Source organism: Cryptomeria japonica, unplaced genomic scaffold (genome assembly GCF_030272615.1).
Source record: "Cryptomeria japonica unplaced genomic scaffold, Sugi_1.0 HiC_scaffold_985, whole genome shotgun sequence".
Taxonomy (NCBI): Eukaryota; Viridiplantae; Streptophyta; class Pinopsida; order Cupressales; family Cupressaceae; genus Cryptomeria; species Cryptomeria japonica.
The window spans coordinates 13,874-30,767 of NW_026729664.1; the positions used below are offsets into that span (position 1 = coordinate 13,874).

At 50.1% G+C, this 16,894-nt stretch overlaps 1 protein-coding gene across 1 annotated transcript; it reads right to left on the reverse strand.

Moving 5' to 3' along the window:
- Window positions 1-8,672: 8,672 nt before the first annotated feature.
- LOC131056868 (cytochrome b-like) lies at window positions 8,673-12,913 on the reverse strand. Its single transcript, XM_057991139.2, has one exon. It carries the CDS (start codon window positions 11,571-11,573, stop codon window positions 10,365-10,367), a length of 1,209 nt encoding a protein of 402 aa, XP_057847122.2. The 5' UTR covers window positions 11,574-12,913; the 3' UTR covers window positions 8,673-10,364.
- Window positions 12,914-16,894: the final 3,981 nt, after the last annotated feature.

A 16,894-nucleotide genomic window follows, 5' to 3' on the forward strand; every position in this document is an offset into this window, starting at 1 on the left:
ATTACGATAGGTCTTCATGGGCAGCCATACTCGGCACTCCCCCGCCCCTATCTATCTGGAGGAGGAGACACCCCCAAGGAGGGGAAGGAGCACCTATAGTCCAGAGTCCAGAGTCGGGCCCATATCCCATATAGATAGAGGGGCCCCACGAAACTCTAGTTAGGTTAGGCTCAGGACGACGAGGGAGAGGCACCCCCGGCGGAGCTCCGGCTATATCCAGTTGGCGCTCTTTCTCGACCGCTCCGCCCAGATCTCTATCTATATAGATGGGGCCATAACTCTATCTATATGGGATATGGGGTCGGGCGCATAATCAATCTTGGTACAGAGTATGGAGTTAAGACGAGAGACTCGGCCCCAACCTCTCTTCCCCAACCCCCCTCTCTCTATATGGGGATATAGCCATAGCCGCCACTCGGCCGACGGGAGATGAATCTGCGCAGAAACTTCTTACCTCGCAAGTCTAGAAATCTGGGCGCAAGTCTAGAAATCTGGGCTTCTTATCCCACTTCTCATCTCATAGAAAACTTCTTTCATAGAAAACTTCTTATCTCATATTGCGGTAGTCCGAGTCCATTCTTGCTTTATTTATTCGCCCGGTCAGATCACATGCTACAACTTCGTTCGAAACTGCCGGAACTATATCCACCCGCCCACCCCTGCAGGGGTAGGGGCCCTTCGTGTTGCTGCCGTGAGTAGTCTATATCCCATTCATTACGAGGGCGAGAAAGAGACCTAGGTTTCTTGAAGGGGGGGAGTGCTTGCTTAGGACCTGGAAGACGATGGTAAACAATCACTCTCAACACCACTACTTTTTCTCCCCCGGTCGAAGAATCAAAATGAGACACTTACGCTTTGGAAGTGGAAATAGATACCTTTTGATTCAGGTCCACTCCACTCATTGATTCTCAGGCCCGGAAGGTTGCTCGGCCAATGAACTTTGTTTGAAAACATGCCCCTACTATTCTATGGGGCCCCTACTATTAGAAGAAGGGAGGGTTCGGCAGGGGGGGGAGGGCCGGATTCTATACGTAACATGCCAACTATCATCCACCCACCAATTAATCTACCCTCCCGGGGGGGCCGTGGGAGGGCCCCTCGCAAAACCCCACCGCCCAGGGCAGACCCCACCACCCGTTCTCGACCCCACCGCCCATATTTGCCTAGGGTGGTGGGGCCGGACCCCACCGCCCATATATTCCTTTAGGGTGGGGGGGCCGGACCCCACCGACCATATATTCCTTTAGGGAATATATGGGTGGTGCGGTTGGGACCGACCATATTCTCCTTAGGGGGGGAGGATATAGGGATAGGCAGGGAATAGATAGTAGGGCCAGAAGGGGCCAGATTCTATACTACACATGCCCCCCCCGCCCCTCTATAGAATTGTGGGAGGGGATTCCCCCTACTCTTCTATAGGCGGGTGGGATGAGTAGGGGATTCTAGTTGGGTGGGATGAGTAGGTGGGATTCTAGTGCCACCCCTACCTTTTTCTCTTGGCCGACCACCCCGAACGGAAGATTGCCATGAGTATGTTTACGAGAGTAGGTTTCTGGTCGAACAAAAGATGCGATGTGAACCCTTTTTAATCCCATACCCATAGGAATAGGGAATAGCTTCCGCCTTGGATATTGGAGACGGGGTCAAACGAGCACTGGCCTATTCTTTCCTTAGGCGAAATCTCTATCGCGCATCGGTTGGATTCGGGATGCTAAAGCAGCGCTCTATTGCTCAGTTCGGTAATGAGGATGCATCGGGCGGTACCTACGGATCCATCAACAGAGCTCGCTAAGGGACTCGTCGATCGAAGGATCCAATACGGAATTGGCTTTATTGCCAGAGAGAGGACAGACCTGTCCGCTTCTCATGAATACGGCTAGACCCTCTCTAGGCACTCTTAAGGCATAAACCCTACGAACCGGAATCGTACCGAAACAAGAAAAAAAGAATAGGGATGTTGCAACTATAGTTTCAACTTGGGGCACTCTTAAGGGATAGAGGGCGGATAACAGCCCCGACTATTTCCTCCCGGGTGGGGGGGAATTCTAGCGGGGTGGGAGGGCTGGGCCCGGCTGATTCGCTGGGGTTCGGCTAGACCCCCGCCCAGAGAAATGGCTAGAACCCCAGGGCCCCTACTATTCTATGGGCCGGGTTCCCCGTTCGACACTCGACCATCGGCTAGAATTCCCCCCCACCCCGGAGTATCGACTAGCCTCTCAATTCAAGAGGCCGGCGTTGTTTTTTTTTGATTCAATTTCCTACCGCATCTTTCCTCTCGTTTGTCCGAAGCCTGCCTCTTCGGCATGATTTCATTTACTGAGGAGGAATGGGTGGTTGCCCTGCCTTGGATTCAGCAGTAAGTATCGGGAGGGGAGGAAATGGGGTAGATTATGGCTGGCAGATAGATAATGGTTGGATAGCTGGCAGATGGATAGATAATAGTTGGCCCCTTGCTCCCACCCCAGGGGATATTCTGGAATAAGAGTTGAGGATAGTAGTGATGGAGGGGAAGAGTCGTCCGTTGCATCCGTTCGGAGAATAGGCGATGCACGGGGGAGGAAGGAGGTCGGATATTGACTCCTAGTGGCGCATATCCCCGAATCCGAGGACCCCCCTCAACCGGCATCGATGGAGGGCACAGCGTCTACTGTTTCCCCCCCACCCCCTCGATGTCGGGTCGACGTAGGTTCTCCTACTAATGAGTCCCTTGCCGGCCCGGGAGAACGCAAGCAACCGACCTTCAATCAAGTCATAGCTTGGGATTTTGCTGGTCAATCCCCTTTTCGCACCCCCGGGACAGGGATCCAGTCTATCGAAATGGGAGATAGATTGAAGCAACTCACAGTCCTTGCAAATAATCTACCGACTACCGTAGAATTTGAGGGGCCCTCCCACCCGCCCGCCACCCACGGGGCACCTTCTATTCAAACCGGAACCCCCTACTATTTGAAGTAAGGGCTTCCCACATGAATGAACACCCCTACCACTAATCTACCTCTGCACCGGAAAAAAAACGATAGCCCCTACAATTCTATGGTAGTTCTAAAGCATTCCCATTATCAGTTGTTCAGGTGGGAGTAGGGGAATTTCAGGAGATTTATCGGTCCTGATACGTATGTGGGGCTGGGGCCCGGCGGTCAAAAGTAGGAGAGATAGAGCCTCTGGTCCCCGCTCTCCTAAGGGGCCAGGTAGAAAGATAGGGGGGAGTGGTCGACCCAGCTGAAGGAGCTACTAACTCTCCGACTTGAATGAATGACTTGGCAGCTGGACTCACACAGAGGCGATAGAGGCCTCATCCATCGGCGGGCCCCTACTATTCTAAGGGGCCGCCTATATCCACATTAACACCCGCAACTATCGAGAAAGCCCACCCGGCACTTTAGCCCCCCGGGCACCTTCTATTCAAACCGGAACTCTAGTTTCCCACCCACCCGAACTAGAATTACCCCTTCCCACCCGGCCCTACTATTTCTATGGCAGGAGGAGACGGCAGGGGCCTTTCTCGCCGATTGCGGGGGGGGAGGGAATCTGCCGTTCGTTGGCGGGGGGGAATTATAGGCCCCGGGGGGGAACAAGAAATGCGGTGCATAACTCCACTCATCATATCAGGCGAGAACGAGCTCCCGATGAAGACGACGTTTATGAATCAGCTATAGTGAGAGGATAATTCGATTCTACCCATCGTTGCGCTTCCATCATACCATAGCGACTGAATAGCAGGAAGAATTGAATATTCGCTTGATGCTCGCCCTGGATGTGGAGAAGAGAGGGGGGCTCGGATCAGCCGTGGGAGGCCTTCGGCGCGCAATCGGGCGAAGGGGAAGCAGAGTATAGCGAGTTACGAGCCCACCTGTCGGTTCACATCGCGTATTCCTCTCCTTCCCACCGATCGATCGAACTGCTGAACCACATCTTCGTTTATTCCGGATCCGGGCCCTACTATTCTATGGAGAAGGCATTGGAACCAGACGCATTGAAGGTTGCCCCAGGGCTGGGGTTGAGCCGGGATCAAGACCAGCTTTCGGGAGCATGGATGCGGGAGCCACGAGCATCCGAATGAGTGATGCAGCCGCCCGGTTCGGGGATGGGGCATCGATCAGGACTAGCTACCGATATTTGGAATTAGATGCATGCCATCCCTACTATTCTAAGGGGCCGCCTGCCGGGGAGATGGACGAGAAAGATGTTTATTGGAGGCCCGGATCATTCCCCAGGGCCTCGAATAATATGTGGTAGGGGCATCACTAATACTAGCATTCCGATGCAAGGGGGCCGACGAACACTGCATGGGGGCGATCTCTCTTACTTACGGCCCCCGTAGCCTCCGAGCCCAGGAGAAGCTACTACTGATGGCCTTCTATTACTTGGTTCGGTTCATCGGGAGCCGGGAAGGAAGAAGTCATTAACCGGCAGGCGACCCCTCGTCCTAAACCGAACCATCATATTATGTATGTAATAACGATCGATGCAGTAGAATAGAACCCCCCGATGAACCATCCCCACAGACGATCGATGCCAACCATCCCCTATTGCCGCCCCTTAGAATAGTAGGGGCCTATAGAAGAATAGTAGGGGCCTCCCTGAATTAATGTACGCCTGTTCCCTTCTATATCCACCCACCCTCTGCAGGGGTGGGTGGGAGGACATTAGGGGTTGGTGGGCGGGCCCCTACAATTCTATGGGACTGATTAATGGCAGTGGGTGGATGATAGTTAGTAGTAGCCTAGGTTGATTCATACATAAGCTGATGTTCCGCCCTTTCCTCCTGTAAGTGAGCTTGTACCACCACCATCTCACTAAGCATCCCTTACGGTTTTCAAGCTATAGGTGGAGTGGACCGAGAAGCACAGAGCCTCTGAAAGATTGAGAACCATTAGCGTGGGTATCAAAGCCAGTAACGGGAGGCAGAGCTTGTTGATCGAGACCAAAAAAGGCTGCACAACACCAAAAAAGGCTGCACAACAATAGAATAGTAGGGCCAGTCCTAGGTTACCTTCGGCAGCCTGGTTCCAGGTCTTCATAGGCAGAGTACCTTGTAGTATAGGCAATAGGAGAGGTAGCAGAGACAAGGGCACAGGCAGCTGGAGCGGAGACATGGTAAATAGCTAGGGAGAAGCAAAGCACATAGTCAAGGTGGCCCTACTATTCTAAGGGGCTTTATCAGGAAAGGCATAGGCTAATACAGAGCCCACATCCCGTCGCTCAACGTCATACCTAGTTGGAGACCGAGTCGGTTCCCATGTATCTTGACGTGTTCCTGGGAGTGATGCAGATCCAGATGTCGCAGATTCTAGAATCGACAGAATTGACCAGTAGTATCTCGAGAAAGGGTTGCACCGGTGTTTTGAGCTTGGCTTTTGTCTTACTGTTGTGCCTGTAGCCTAATCCATTTGTAAAGCGTAAACGTCGGTCTAGCGGGGTTGAGAAGAAGTCTGCCAGTCTGCCTGGCCCTTAAGTTCCCCCCTACCCCTGTGTCTCTGCTTTCCTAGGGGTATGCTTCAGCGTGATTTGGTTTCCGATCGATGTTAAGAGAATGCCCGAACATCACTTGGAACACGTCAAAATTTCATATCATTGCTTGGAACAAATGGATACTTCGGAGCAGGCCCTTTAGCCCCCCCACCCAACCCCACGGGACCGGGTGGGAATATGCCTTTTAAGTAACATTACTAGGAACTCGAACTGGCTCCGATGCTGGGATTGAAACGGGCCGAGATGCTGCCTCCGCCAATGCTACTTAGTCAATTGGATATGCTTTCATCTATTAATGCATACGGGTTTGCAGAAGAAGCAGAGTGCCTTTGCTATCGATTCCCCCTACTATTCTAAGGGGGTCATAACCCCCTTCTTAAGATTAAACTGACCCATCTTTTCTCTAGACTCCTCAAATTCTTGTTAATGAAACCTATGAACTGAATGCCCCCTACCTATCTTAGTGGTTTCATAACTTAAAAGATGGTATTGACTGTATATAGGGATGCCGTGATAGGAAATAGTCTATTAGCCCAGCTTCTAGGGTGTTCAGCGGTATAGTAGTAGCTAATGATAGTAGTTTGTATGCCCCTACCTATCTTAGTGGCGCCAGATTTGTTGATGCTTTTGGTATGCTTTATTATTCAACCTTTTCCATCTTATGCCAATCTACTCTGCGAGATGCTATATCCCCCGCCCGGTGCCTTGGATGGATATATAGTCTCTCCATCTAGAAAGGAGGGAAAGGCAGGTGCACCGGTATAGGCCAAGCAAGCACCACCAACAGCAACAGATCTCGTTGTTTCAAATCCAAATCCATATCGAGATGCAGAGGCCCCTACTATTCTATTATTCAGAGATTGATTCGGTAGCAGCAGGAAAGGCCCGTCCGGGGCAGTTCGATAGCCAATTGAAGCAAGCGCCTTTTGTTCGAGAGTAAGCAGCTTACCCACCATCGGCCAATCTTCTACCTCCCATCCACCCTTCTGCATCATCACCAATTGCAATAGTTTACCCCACAGCAGCTTACCCTGTTTATCCATTCTAAGCAGGGGCAGCACCGGTAGTTTCACCCGTTGATTCAGCAATTGAAGTTGAACCGGTGAGAAAGAACCATATAATTTGAGGTTCTCGCAAATAATAGATGCAGAGGGGCAACTATTGCCGATGAACCGGAGGAAATTATTAGCAATTCATTCTATACTTATGTGCCAGTCGAGTGCCTGTTGTTTCTTTAGGCATTAACTCCCCTACTATTCTCAAGGGCCGGGCCCTACTAGAATAAGGGGCCCTCGAAGAGGGATGAGAGCGGAAAGATGCGAAAGGAACAGATAGGACTGAACGAACCTGCAAGGCACTTCCCTCCGGTTTATCCGTTTTCACTAGAGTTTTCATCGGTCGAGGTTCCCGTTCTCTTATGAACAGAATACCAATTGGCAGAGCATCCTTTTCTCCCACTTATTAATCAGTGCCCTACTATTCTATGGATAAACCTGCTATAATAAGTTAGAATAAGGATTAATTAACCCCCATAGAATTGTAGGGGGAGTAGGAGAATTAATTAGTCAATTAATCAGCCCCATTAGAATTGTAGGGGCATTAGTTAATTAATGACGCCCCATAGTTCATTAATGAACCTGCCAAAATAAAAACCTCCAGCCGTTCTTCCCACCCCCCCATTATAGTTCGATTAGTTGTGGGCATGTTACGTATAGAATCGAGAAGAATCTCAAAAAGGCGAATAGTAGGGCTATCGGAACTATAGTTTACCGGATAAGAGAGTATATATTCGGCAATGAAGACGATTAATAGGCCGGGGTAGGGGATGGATAGGTGTGGATGATTGCGTATCCATGAGGTTCGAATCTTACAGCTATTGATGTTCCAGCATAAGCAGTTGCGGAACTAGTTCGAATGCCAGATACAGTGGACCTAGTTAACCTCGTTTACGAAGACCTTGGAGAAAGGAATGAAGCGATTCCATTAGACTTAGCCGAGTGATATCTCGAAGGGAAGCAGCTCGCTCGCATCGATATATGGGGATAGGGTCTTTAGTCCGGGATGCACCCATTCATATCACGTCTATCATCCCTCATCGAGAGACCCACTACCCATATCACGTGCATAATAGAACCGGGCTATACTCGATCGCTCTTTTCAGGCCTACTAATCCCCTCTTCACCGGATGGACAGCACCCTCTCTCTACTCAATCGACAGCTCCCCCCCCATCCAGACCGATCGGCCAATCTATACTAATATATAATAGAACAAAAGTCTATAACAAGAGTATCTTCTACTCGGCATGCTCCCGGGAACGGAGTCAGCTCTAGTAAATCATTCCACTATTCGGAGGAGGAGGGGGTATAGACTAGATAGGCCCCGCCCCTATATAATGGTCTCCCCCGCATATATATGGATCTGGAGACAAACTATGCTCTGCTGGCTTATATAGCTAGAGCCCTGGTACTCCAAAGTATACGCCTACTTATTACTCCTACATATAGCGGAGTAGTAGAGTAGAGTGGGAGTTGGAAGCATTGATCTACCAATGGCTTGAGACTCTCCATCGGGGTTGATGCATCGTCATATGTCTCTTTCCATCCACTCCTCTGCCATCGTTATTCACATGCCTTCCCCTTTCCACTAGAATTCTCTCGATCGGTATTCGCATACCTCGAGGAACCACCTTCCTCGACAGCCCAAACCATCTACTCGACTTTACCATCTGATTCGCCCGAACCATGGAATGACATCGACGGATCATATCTGCCCAATTCCTGTCCCCGACCTGACCATCTCCTCGACTTCCGGGAACCGGACCGATTAGCAAAAGCCTTAAAGCTGGCCTTAAAGAAAAAACGAACTACAAATTCGGCCCGGAACTGCTGCCGTACGGCAATTCCCGGGCTAGTTAGACCGGGTGGGAGGGAATTTGCCGTTCTATATGCCGGATGGCCCTATCAATTCTATGGCCATGGTTATTGTGGGGGGTTATGTTCTTTCTCTAACCCTGGAACTATTGCTTCGCAGGGGTTCGGCGCCATTTATCTTCCAGGGATCGGCTAGAACCCCTGGGAGGCTATAGTAGGGTGGGAGGCTAATGTTGGTCTCAACCAATTCGACAGACTCTCTAGACCGAAGCTAACCTACAAGGAAGCAACGTCGACCTACTGATTGAATGGCTGTTCATCCATGTTCGTTCAACCGGTAGAACCCCTATTCCCACCGAATGGTTCTCCGCCCTCCTCCGCCGATTGGCAACAAACTGCCGCTCGAATGGCGGCATTGCCGCGGCACCAAACGCGTGAGGACCCCTGTGACCTGTCCTTACGGCCCTCCAACCGCCCACACGCGTTTGATGGTCAACCACAGCAGAGTTTTATGGCAGAGTGGGGCATTGGTTTGGTATTAAAGAATTCTAATTCCCCGGGGCCCCCCCACCCAGATTCTATACGTAACAGGGGTGGGTGGCCCCTACTATTCTATGGTGAGAAAGGGCCCCTACTATTCTAAGGGTCCTACTATTCTAAAGGCCGCCATTGAATGACTCTGACCGGATTCGTCTTTTCAAGCGTGCAATCGATGAGTGACAGATGGCGGGACGAACTGGATCATATATGGATTAGCCCACCTCTGCAGATCCATTGAATGAACCCTGATAACAACCCTTCAAACTATCATAAAGTGAACTTGGCTGTGTGAAACATGGATTAGCTCTATGCCCTCCCTCCAAGGTGTCCTCCTTCCAGGTAGAGGATTGGGAGTTGTGCCATATGAAGACTTCGGAATCAGATAGCGGATGTTTCCGTCCATTCCCCGCAAGTCACGTATTTCTCCGAAACGGGATATAGACGTTTTCTTTTTCCTCCCCAGTAAGTCGGCGGCACACCACTGGGAGACTTCGAATAAACTAGAGTCCATATAGGATGCACCACTGGTAAAACTTCTTACCGAAATATCTTCCAAACTGTTTGGGTCGTTGCTCGGGATGTTGTCCCCCCTCCGTTGGTGTGGAACCAGTCGGTTCCGTGGTTTTAGAATTCTGCTGAGCCTAGGTACTCCATCATTGCATAGGGGGAGATGATAAACGAAGAAGATCAGGCAACACCGGAAGAATTGTGCGAAATAAGTGAATTGATCCAGTTGGGGCATCATTGCTGTAGTTCCATTTCCTCTATCTCTATATCTCTTATATATATCTATATATATCTATCTATATATATATATAGATAGATAGATAGAGATAGATAGATATATATATCTCCAGAATGAAGCGTACGAATAGTTAGTCAAGATCTGCGGTAAAGAGACTACTGTCAAGATACAACCGGAGATATAGGGATTCGGGTGGTCAGTTTTTACCAACGGAAAGCATGGGGGAAGCTATGAGGGTGGGGGGTAGGGCTACCCGGCACTAGACCACCTTTCTAGACTCAACTCAACTAAAAGCCAACTAGAGTCTACCAGTCAATTCTTTACTGGAACCTGCTAGAGTAAGGGCCCGGGCTAGACTACACTGAACTAAACTGTAGTCGGGGGGGTTCAATAGTCTAGTGGGGCGGTCCTCTCCCGGGTAGTCCGGGGCGGTTCGCCAAATTCAATTATCGCTCACCGCCCCCCCCACGGGCTCTCGACCGCCTTAAAACCCCGCCTCCCCCTCTTCTAATTAACTCTAGTAGGGGGGTGGGGTGGGTCTGCATTGGGAGAGCGCCCTCGGGCTCGACCGGTTGGTCGAGATGTCGAGAAAAGTGGGTCCATATAATGTCGAGGGCTTGACTGCAGTACCATAGCCTCCTCCCACCCGGGGTGGGTGGGGGGCAATAGAAGTTGGGCGAGCCGTTCATTAATGACGCCTGCTATAATAAGGGCTAGAATCGAGGGTGGGCCCCTACTATTCTATGGCATCGGAGGAGATAGTTCGGTCGATGCCCTCGAATTGTAAGTGATTGGTGTAATAATCGGTCATTCTCTTTCCAACTCGTCCCAGAATGGGCGTTAGGGCAAAGAACAAGAAGAAAGCTACTGAAGGAATTTGTCCAATAGTCACATATGGTGCCTCCACGGGTTCACATCCGATCCGACCTGATAGTAAGCAATCCGCCAGGAAAAACCGAAAGAGTTTCTGGTAGATCGGACGAGAACTTGAGCTACGAACATACGAACTTTTCAGAAAAGGGAGAGCCAAAAGCGGTGGAAAAACGAGTGCTATTGCGGCTACACCTCCTAATTTGTCGGGTATACTGCGAGGAATGGCATAGATTGGTGGGAAATACCATTCCGGCACAATATGAGGCGGGGTGGCCATCGGATTAGCGGGTATATAATTGTCGGGATGCCCCAATACATTAGGAGCACAAGAAATCCAAATGGAAAAGAAGATAGCGGAAGCTACCCGACCTACTAGATCCTTCGCGTAAAAATAGGGATAAGAAGCGATTTTATCCATCTTTGAATGCACACCCAATGGATTATTCGATCCATATTGATGCAATGCGGCCAGATGAAGAGGACTGGCGCCTACTGGAATAAAAGGGAGTGGATGATGAGGACTAAAGAAACGATTTAAGGTGGCATTGTCCACGGGGAAACCACCCCACGGCCAAGTCACGATCGTATCTCCCACTACGGGTATGGCGCTAGCTGAGCTTGTAATTACCGTAGCTCCCCGAAAGCTCATTTGACCCCGAGGTAGTGCATGTCCTATAGAAGCAGTCACAATCATTAACAGGGAGATGACAACTCCGAGGCACCAAACAAATTCCCTAGGACTGTCATAACTCGCATAATACAAACCGCGAAAAATATGGGGGTAAACCACGATGAGAAACATACTTGCCCCATTAGCATGCATATAACGAAGCAACCAGCCCCCTTCAACATCTCTCATGATATGTTCTACGCTGTTGAAAGCTAGATCCACATGTGGTGTGTAATGCATAGCTGGAAAAACGCCGGTCACTATCTGAATGGCTGGACAAATACCAGCTAACGAACCAAACCCCCGCCAATGACTCGGATTGCTCGGGGTCGGATAATCTATCAAATGCTGGTTCAGTGTGGAGAATATGGGTTGTTTGAGAATGGAAAATCGTTGTGTCATGTCTCTGTCCCCTCAATTCGACTCCCCCTCAATGGAAATTTCCGGGTGCCAATCCCGCCCTACTATTCTCAAGGGCTAGCAGGTTTATTAATCTACTATGGCACCAAAAAAGATTTGCCTATCCTTAAAAAGCTAATCGGCATCGACTTCCCCATGCAGATCGGGCTTGTGTAGGTAGATGTGGGGAATAATCGGTGCACCTAGACTCCCCCGATCGGGCTTGTGTGTCTATCCCCATGCAGATCGTTGTGTAGGTAGATGTGGGGAATCCTTGTTTTCGGAGATACGACACGGTCTACTATCTATAGGGCCCGGGAGATAGTCTAGGCCAAACTAGACTCTAGTATAACGATGCAGTCTATATACGTCACATGAGTGGCCAGGCATGTTACGTATAGAATCAATTGAAGTTGAAAAGAATTCTAGCCGCCCTACAATTCTATGGACCTCTGAGAAGCAGCTTTATCGTGAGCTAGACCCATTCCATGTCCCGGGGGCCCTACTATCAACTATAGAAAGGCCCCACCCCGGCACTAGTTCTAGTAGGCCCCCCGTAGAGCCCTCTCAAATAGTAGGGCGTAGTGAACTGTTTCGATTCAGTAGGAGCATCCAGCCCCAACTCGCTAATAAGGAAGCATGTCCCGACCACCCGCACAGCCCCGTATGATAGAAGTTGGGTGCTTTCCCCTCTCATTATTAGCATTGTTTCGACGCTCTTGATCTAGAATCGGGCACTGCGGGGAAACCTCTGTTAATTAATAAGCCTGCTAGTGAAACTAGGAGATGGATAAAATAGACCAGCCATAACTTTTATCGCATGCTCCAGATGAACAGTGGGTAGGCCTCACACCCGATGCTTGGAGAGAACATCATTCCCACCCTGCAGGCTTAGATTGGTTCTTCCGGCTAGGCCCCTACGGGGTCAGTCTTGTTTTCCGTTGATTGCTTTTATGCCGCTGTTGCTAGTACTAATCCATCCCATAGATGTCTACTCCGATTGGAACCCCCCACTATAGATGCGGGTAGAAAGGGAGGGGAGGCTCACCTCTCTTTCTCAATGAGAAAGGGTGAGAATCACCCGGTTCATCGAGGCCCCCTACCTATATCGAGAAACGCCCCTCTCCTAATAGAATAGCTTGGAGGGAGAGGACCTGACGGTACTCGTCCGACCCCCGCTGGGAGCCTATCCAAATTATTGATTGGGGGGGGGCCCCTATCCATAGTAGGGGAGAGTATAGTAGTGTGAAGTGATGCCATAGTATAGTCCTCTAGTGATGCAGGACTATAGATAGTGAACGGTACACTGCATTGACGGTCAAGGCCGAGCGCCCCCGGGCGACCCGGTCTATCGAGCGGAGTGGGCGGCGATCCCCGTCATGATCCCCATCATATAACGTATGAGATGACCGGGGAGTAGATGACCAACCATCATCGGTGACCCCCATCATGCAACTATAGTTCGATGGCGCATGATCCTTCTTGCTCGAACAATCCCGTGTGTAATCTCCAGCCTTCACCGGCATATCTTATCCCCCAGCTATCTATAGTAGGGGCCGCCCTATAGATAGTAGGGGAGGACCACTCCTTTTTGCAGGGTTAGTGCATGCGGCGATTCATCCATCACGCAGCGTATATAAGAGAGATGACCCATGACTCGTCTATAGAGTGGGACAGAGTAGATGACCGCTCCCCACCTATCCTTCCTATGGGGCAACGGTGTTCGATCCTTCGATGGGGCGCGATCCTCGGTGCCGTGGGGGGAGGGCGGTCGACCATTGGGTTATTCCATTCGTGTTCCATTCAATGTTACTACATTCCTCGCTGCTCCTACAATCCTATCGTCTTCCCACAAGTGCTTACAACATCCCATGTTGTTCCTACCCGCCCATAGGTGATGCACATCCGAAAGCACGTGTTCCTTCCATTAGCAGAGACAGTTGACCCGATTGCCCTACTATTCTAAGGGCCAGTTGATTCAGCAGCTGAAGCAGCACCAGCCCTACTCTATATAGCGGACTTGGATCAGTCGACCCGGAACCTGTGAATATGCCACACCAGTTCAGAAAGGAGCCACCTGCATGAGGAGTAGCTATAGCAGAGGCACCCTTTAAGGTTTACCTTGCCCTAAAATTCTATGGGGAATCGGTTCAGGTGCCAGTATATGATCGGGATCGAGACCCTTCCCGACCGGTTGCGGAGCTAGAAACGGTTGACTGGGATAAAGAATTCCCAATAGGAGCCGGGGCACCGGGCACCCTAGAGTTCCCCCCCGCCCGGCTATAGTTGGGGTCCTAGTGTCCCCTCGCTCTTCAGATTCACCAGTGGTAGTGATGGTTCGGGATCGAGTCGCTTAGCCACTAGTAGCAGCTTACTCATAACCAATTGATCCCATTGACTCGGAACCACGAATAACATATCTAGATAGAGCTCGTTCCCCAGTCCCCTAACTAAACTCGAGAGGTCTCGTGGCACCATAAGCCCAAACGGAGGTCAGGGAAAATCGGCCTCGTCAGCAATGGATTTGTATATTCATCTGCTATTATCTCCTAGCTCGGTCACCCGTGTCTGCCCCTGTCTCCGCTACGGGGGGCTCTATAAATGGAAGGGATGTTGGGCAAGCTGCTGGCAAGGAGGATGCTCGAGAATCTTCGATCGCTGGTTCCTTATAGAAAGAGTAGGGCAAGCAAGCCATTATTTCGACGTTAGCTGGTTCTAGATCAAATGCGAATGGAACTGAATCCGTATCTGGAGGATATGGAGCCGGCTATCGACCTGGAACTTCCTGTACTAATGGATCAACTCAATCCACTGCCTCCGCCCCGTGCCGCTTGCTCCGCTTCCGCTGTCTCTATCTCTATCTCGATGACCCTTTAGAATAGTAGGGCCCCCCCATTATAGTTGTTGTTTTATATTATTGGGGGGGCATGTTACGTATAGAATCTAGAAGATAGTCTAGCCCTAGAATAATAAAGAGAGGGAGATCGATGAGCAGAACTTCTAGATCTTTCTCGGTGCTGATTATCGATCCCATAGCCCTCGACATTATATGGGGCGAGGGGCAGCACCAACCAGAAAGAATTGCTTTCCATCCGGGCCATAGAATAGTAGGGGCCCTCCCTCTAGATTCTATACGTAACATGCAACTAAAGTTCGAAAGCATTGTTTCTTCCACTCTATTTTGCTTCCCACCAATCAGCATCCCTAACCCCTTCTATTCCCTCCCACCAACTATATCTTCCACCAACTCTCCTCATGCCTACCATAGAATTGTAGGGCCCTCCCACTTATTCTAGCTTATACTAGCGTCAAAATAGCAGGCTGATGCCCCGGGTGGGTGGGAAACTTGACTATAGGTTCGCCCAAACAAATATATATATATTGCTTCCATCCTTGTTCAACTAATTTCCTAACGCTTCCATCTGTCTAATCTAGTCTCCCTGCCTTCCGAACAATCCATCCATAATATTCTTTGTTTCCTGTCCTAACGCAAAGCTTGCCCTCACCCCTTGTTAACTTTCCATCCTGCCCCCACCCACAACAGCTTCTTGAACTAGTCTACTCCGAGTTTGCCCCGGCTGCTAATATAGTTATAGTAGGGGGTCTACTCCCTCGGTAACTAATATAACTGGATACTGTTACCATCCTCAACTCGGCCAGAGAATTGTAGGGCCATCCGGGGGTGCCACCCTTTCTTTACACCCTCGGTTAGGCACTAGGCCAATCCAACTCGTTACTGGACTACCGAGTTCCATCCAGTGGGTGGGAGGCAAGAAACTAATCTAGCTCGATCGAGGAAGAAGATAGATTGTTCCACCTGGCCATCCTTTCTTTATCACCCCCTCCCTGTATGGGCTAGGATGGGAGGCAAGACAGTTCTGTCTGGTTTGGCTGGATAGTCCTATACTGTTACCATCGACTAGTTGTAAGGGATCAAGACATCTTTCACCCCCGGTTGGATCTAGTTATCCATCAACGGGGGTCCGATTGAACCTGCTGATTGAACCTTCCTCCCAACCTCGTCCGGTGGGCTCTTCCTTCCTCCGGGATGGGGTTGAGCTAACTACCTGCTCTCCATCCGGCCATCCTTTGAACCGGGTGGCTGCTCCACCGGGGCCTGATGAGTGAACAGTTATAGCAGGGGATGTTATAGCAGGGGATGAGTAATGGACAGCCAACAGAAAAATGAAAGCATGCTCAGGATGGTAAGACCTTCCTTCCGAACAATCCATATTCTCCTCTTTCTCGATTCTGTGAGAGCCTAACGTTGATTCCCGGGGGCCCTAGCTAATCTAGCCTTCACTGAACACCCAACAGTTATAGCAGCCTTCATTCCCACTATTCCTCCCACCCGGCAATAGGATTATACTTCCATCCAAACATCCAGCTTGAGTTACATATCCATCGTTGCATGTTACGTCTAGAATATGCTGGCTATTATTCTCCATCCAGCTTTAGTCTCCCTGCCTCGTTGATCAGGAGGGATGTTTCTCAGCATTACTCCTCTTTCTCTCCGGTTGAACAACTATAATAAGGAGGGGAATTCTATCCAGTTCACCCCCAGGGAATTCTAGTTGTAGGATAATGAACGAGGAGCTACCCGGAGCTACCGATTAGAAATGAGTTAACAATAATCTATTTGAGGGCCGGCATCGACTAGCAACTCGTCTGGATGGAAGGCCTTCCGGTGTACTTCAAACTTTTGGCCCTACCCGCCTAAGATGTTACGTAGAGCCCCTACGGGAGTCTAGTTGATATTTCGTTGAGGCAGGCAGCTAATTAACGAGTTGAGGATGACCAGCCGAACAACCAACCTGAGGGCTAGAACTCCCTGATCACTATAGAGGGCTAGAATGATCAGATGCCGTTGAGGCGGGGGTTCAGGATGAATTAGTTCCGCCTGGGGGTTCAGGATGGAGATGGAATAGAATAAACAAGGATGGATGGCTAGGATGGAGACTTTCGTCGAACTCCGGAGCCCGATGCCTGGGCCTGGGGCTTCCTTCCAACAAGAAAGTTAGGCCAGTGGGGCCTGATGCCTCAACTAGAATTGATCTCCTCCGTTGGAACCTCGTTATTGACCCAACCTCGTTATTGACATGGGCAGGAGGCTCAGAGACAAAAATCTACCGGGATCTCACTACCGGGAACAATCTAACTACCGGGCGGGAAAGCTTAAAATCAATACTTCGTAATGCTGGCCCGGGGGCTGGAGGGAAAGTAATGTTCTTCTCAGTGGGGTCCAACCCAGGGTAGTGAGAACAAGGAAGTTATTGGCCGGTTGAACGAACAACTAGAATAAGGTAAGGAGGGGAGCTCCCATC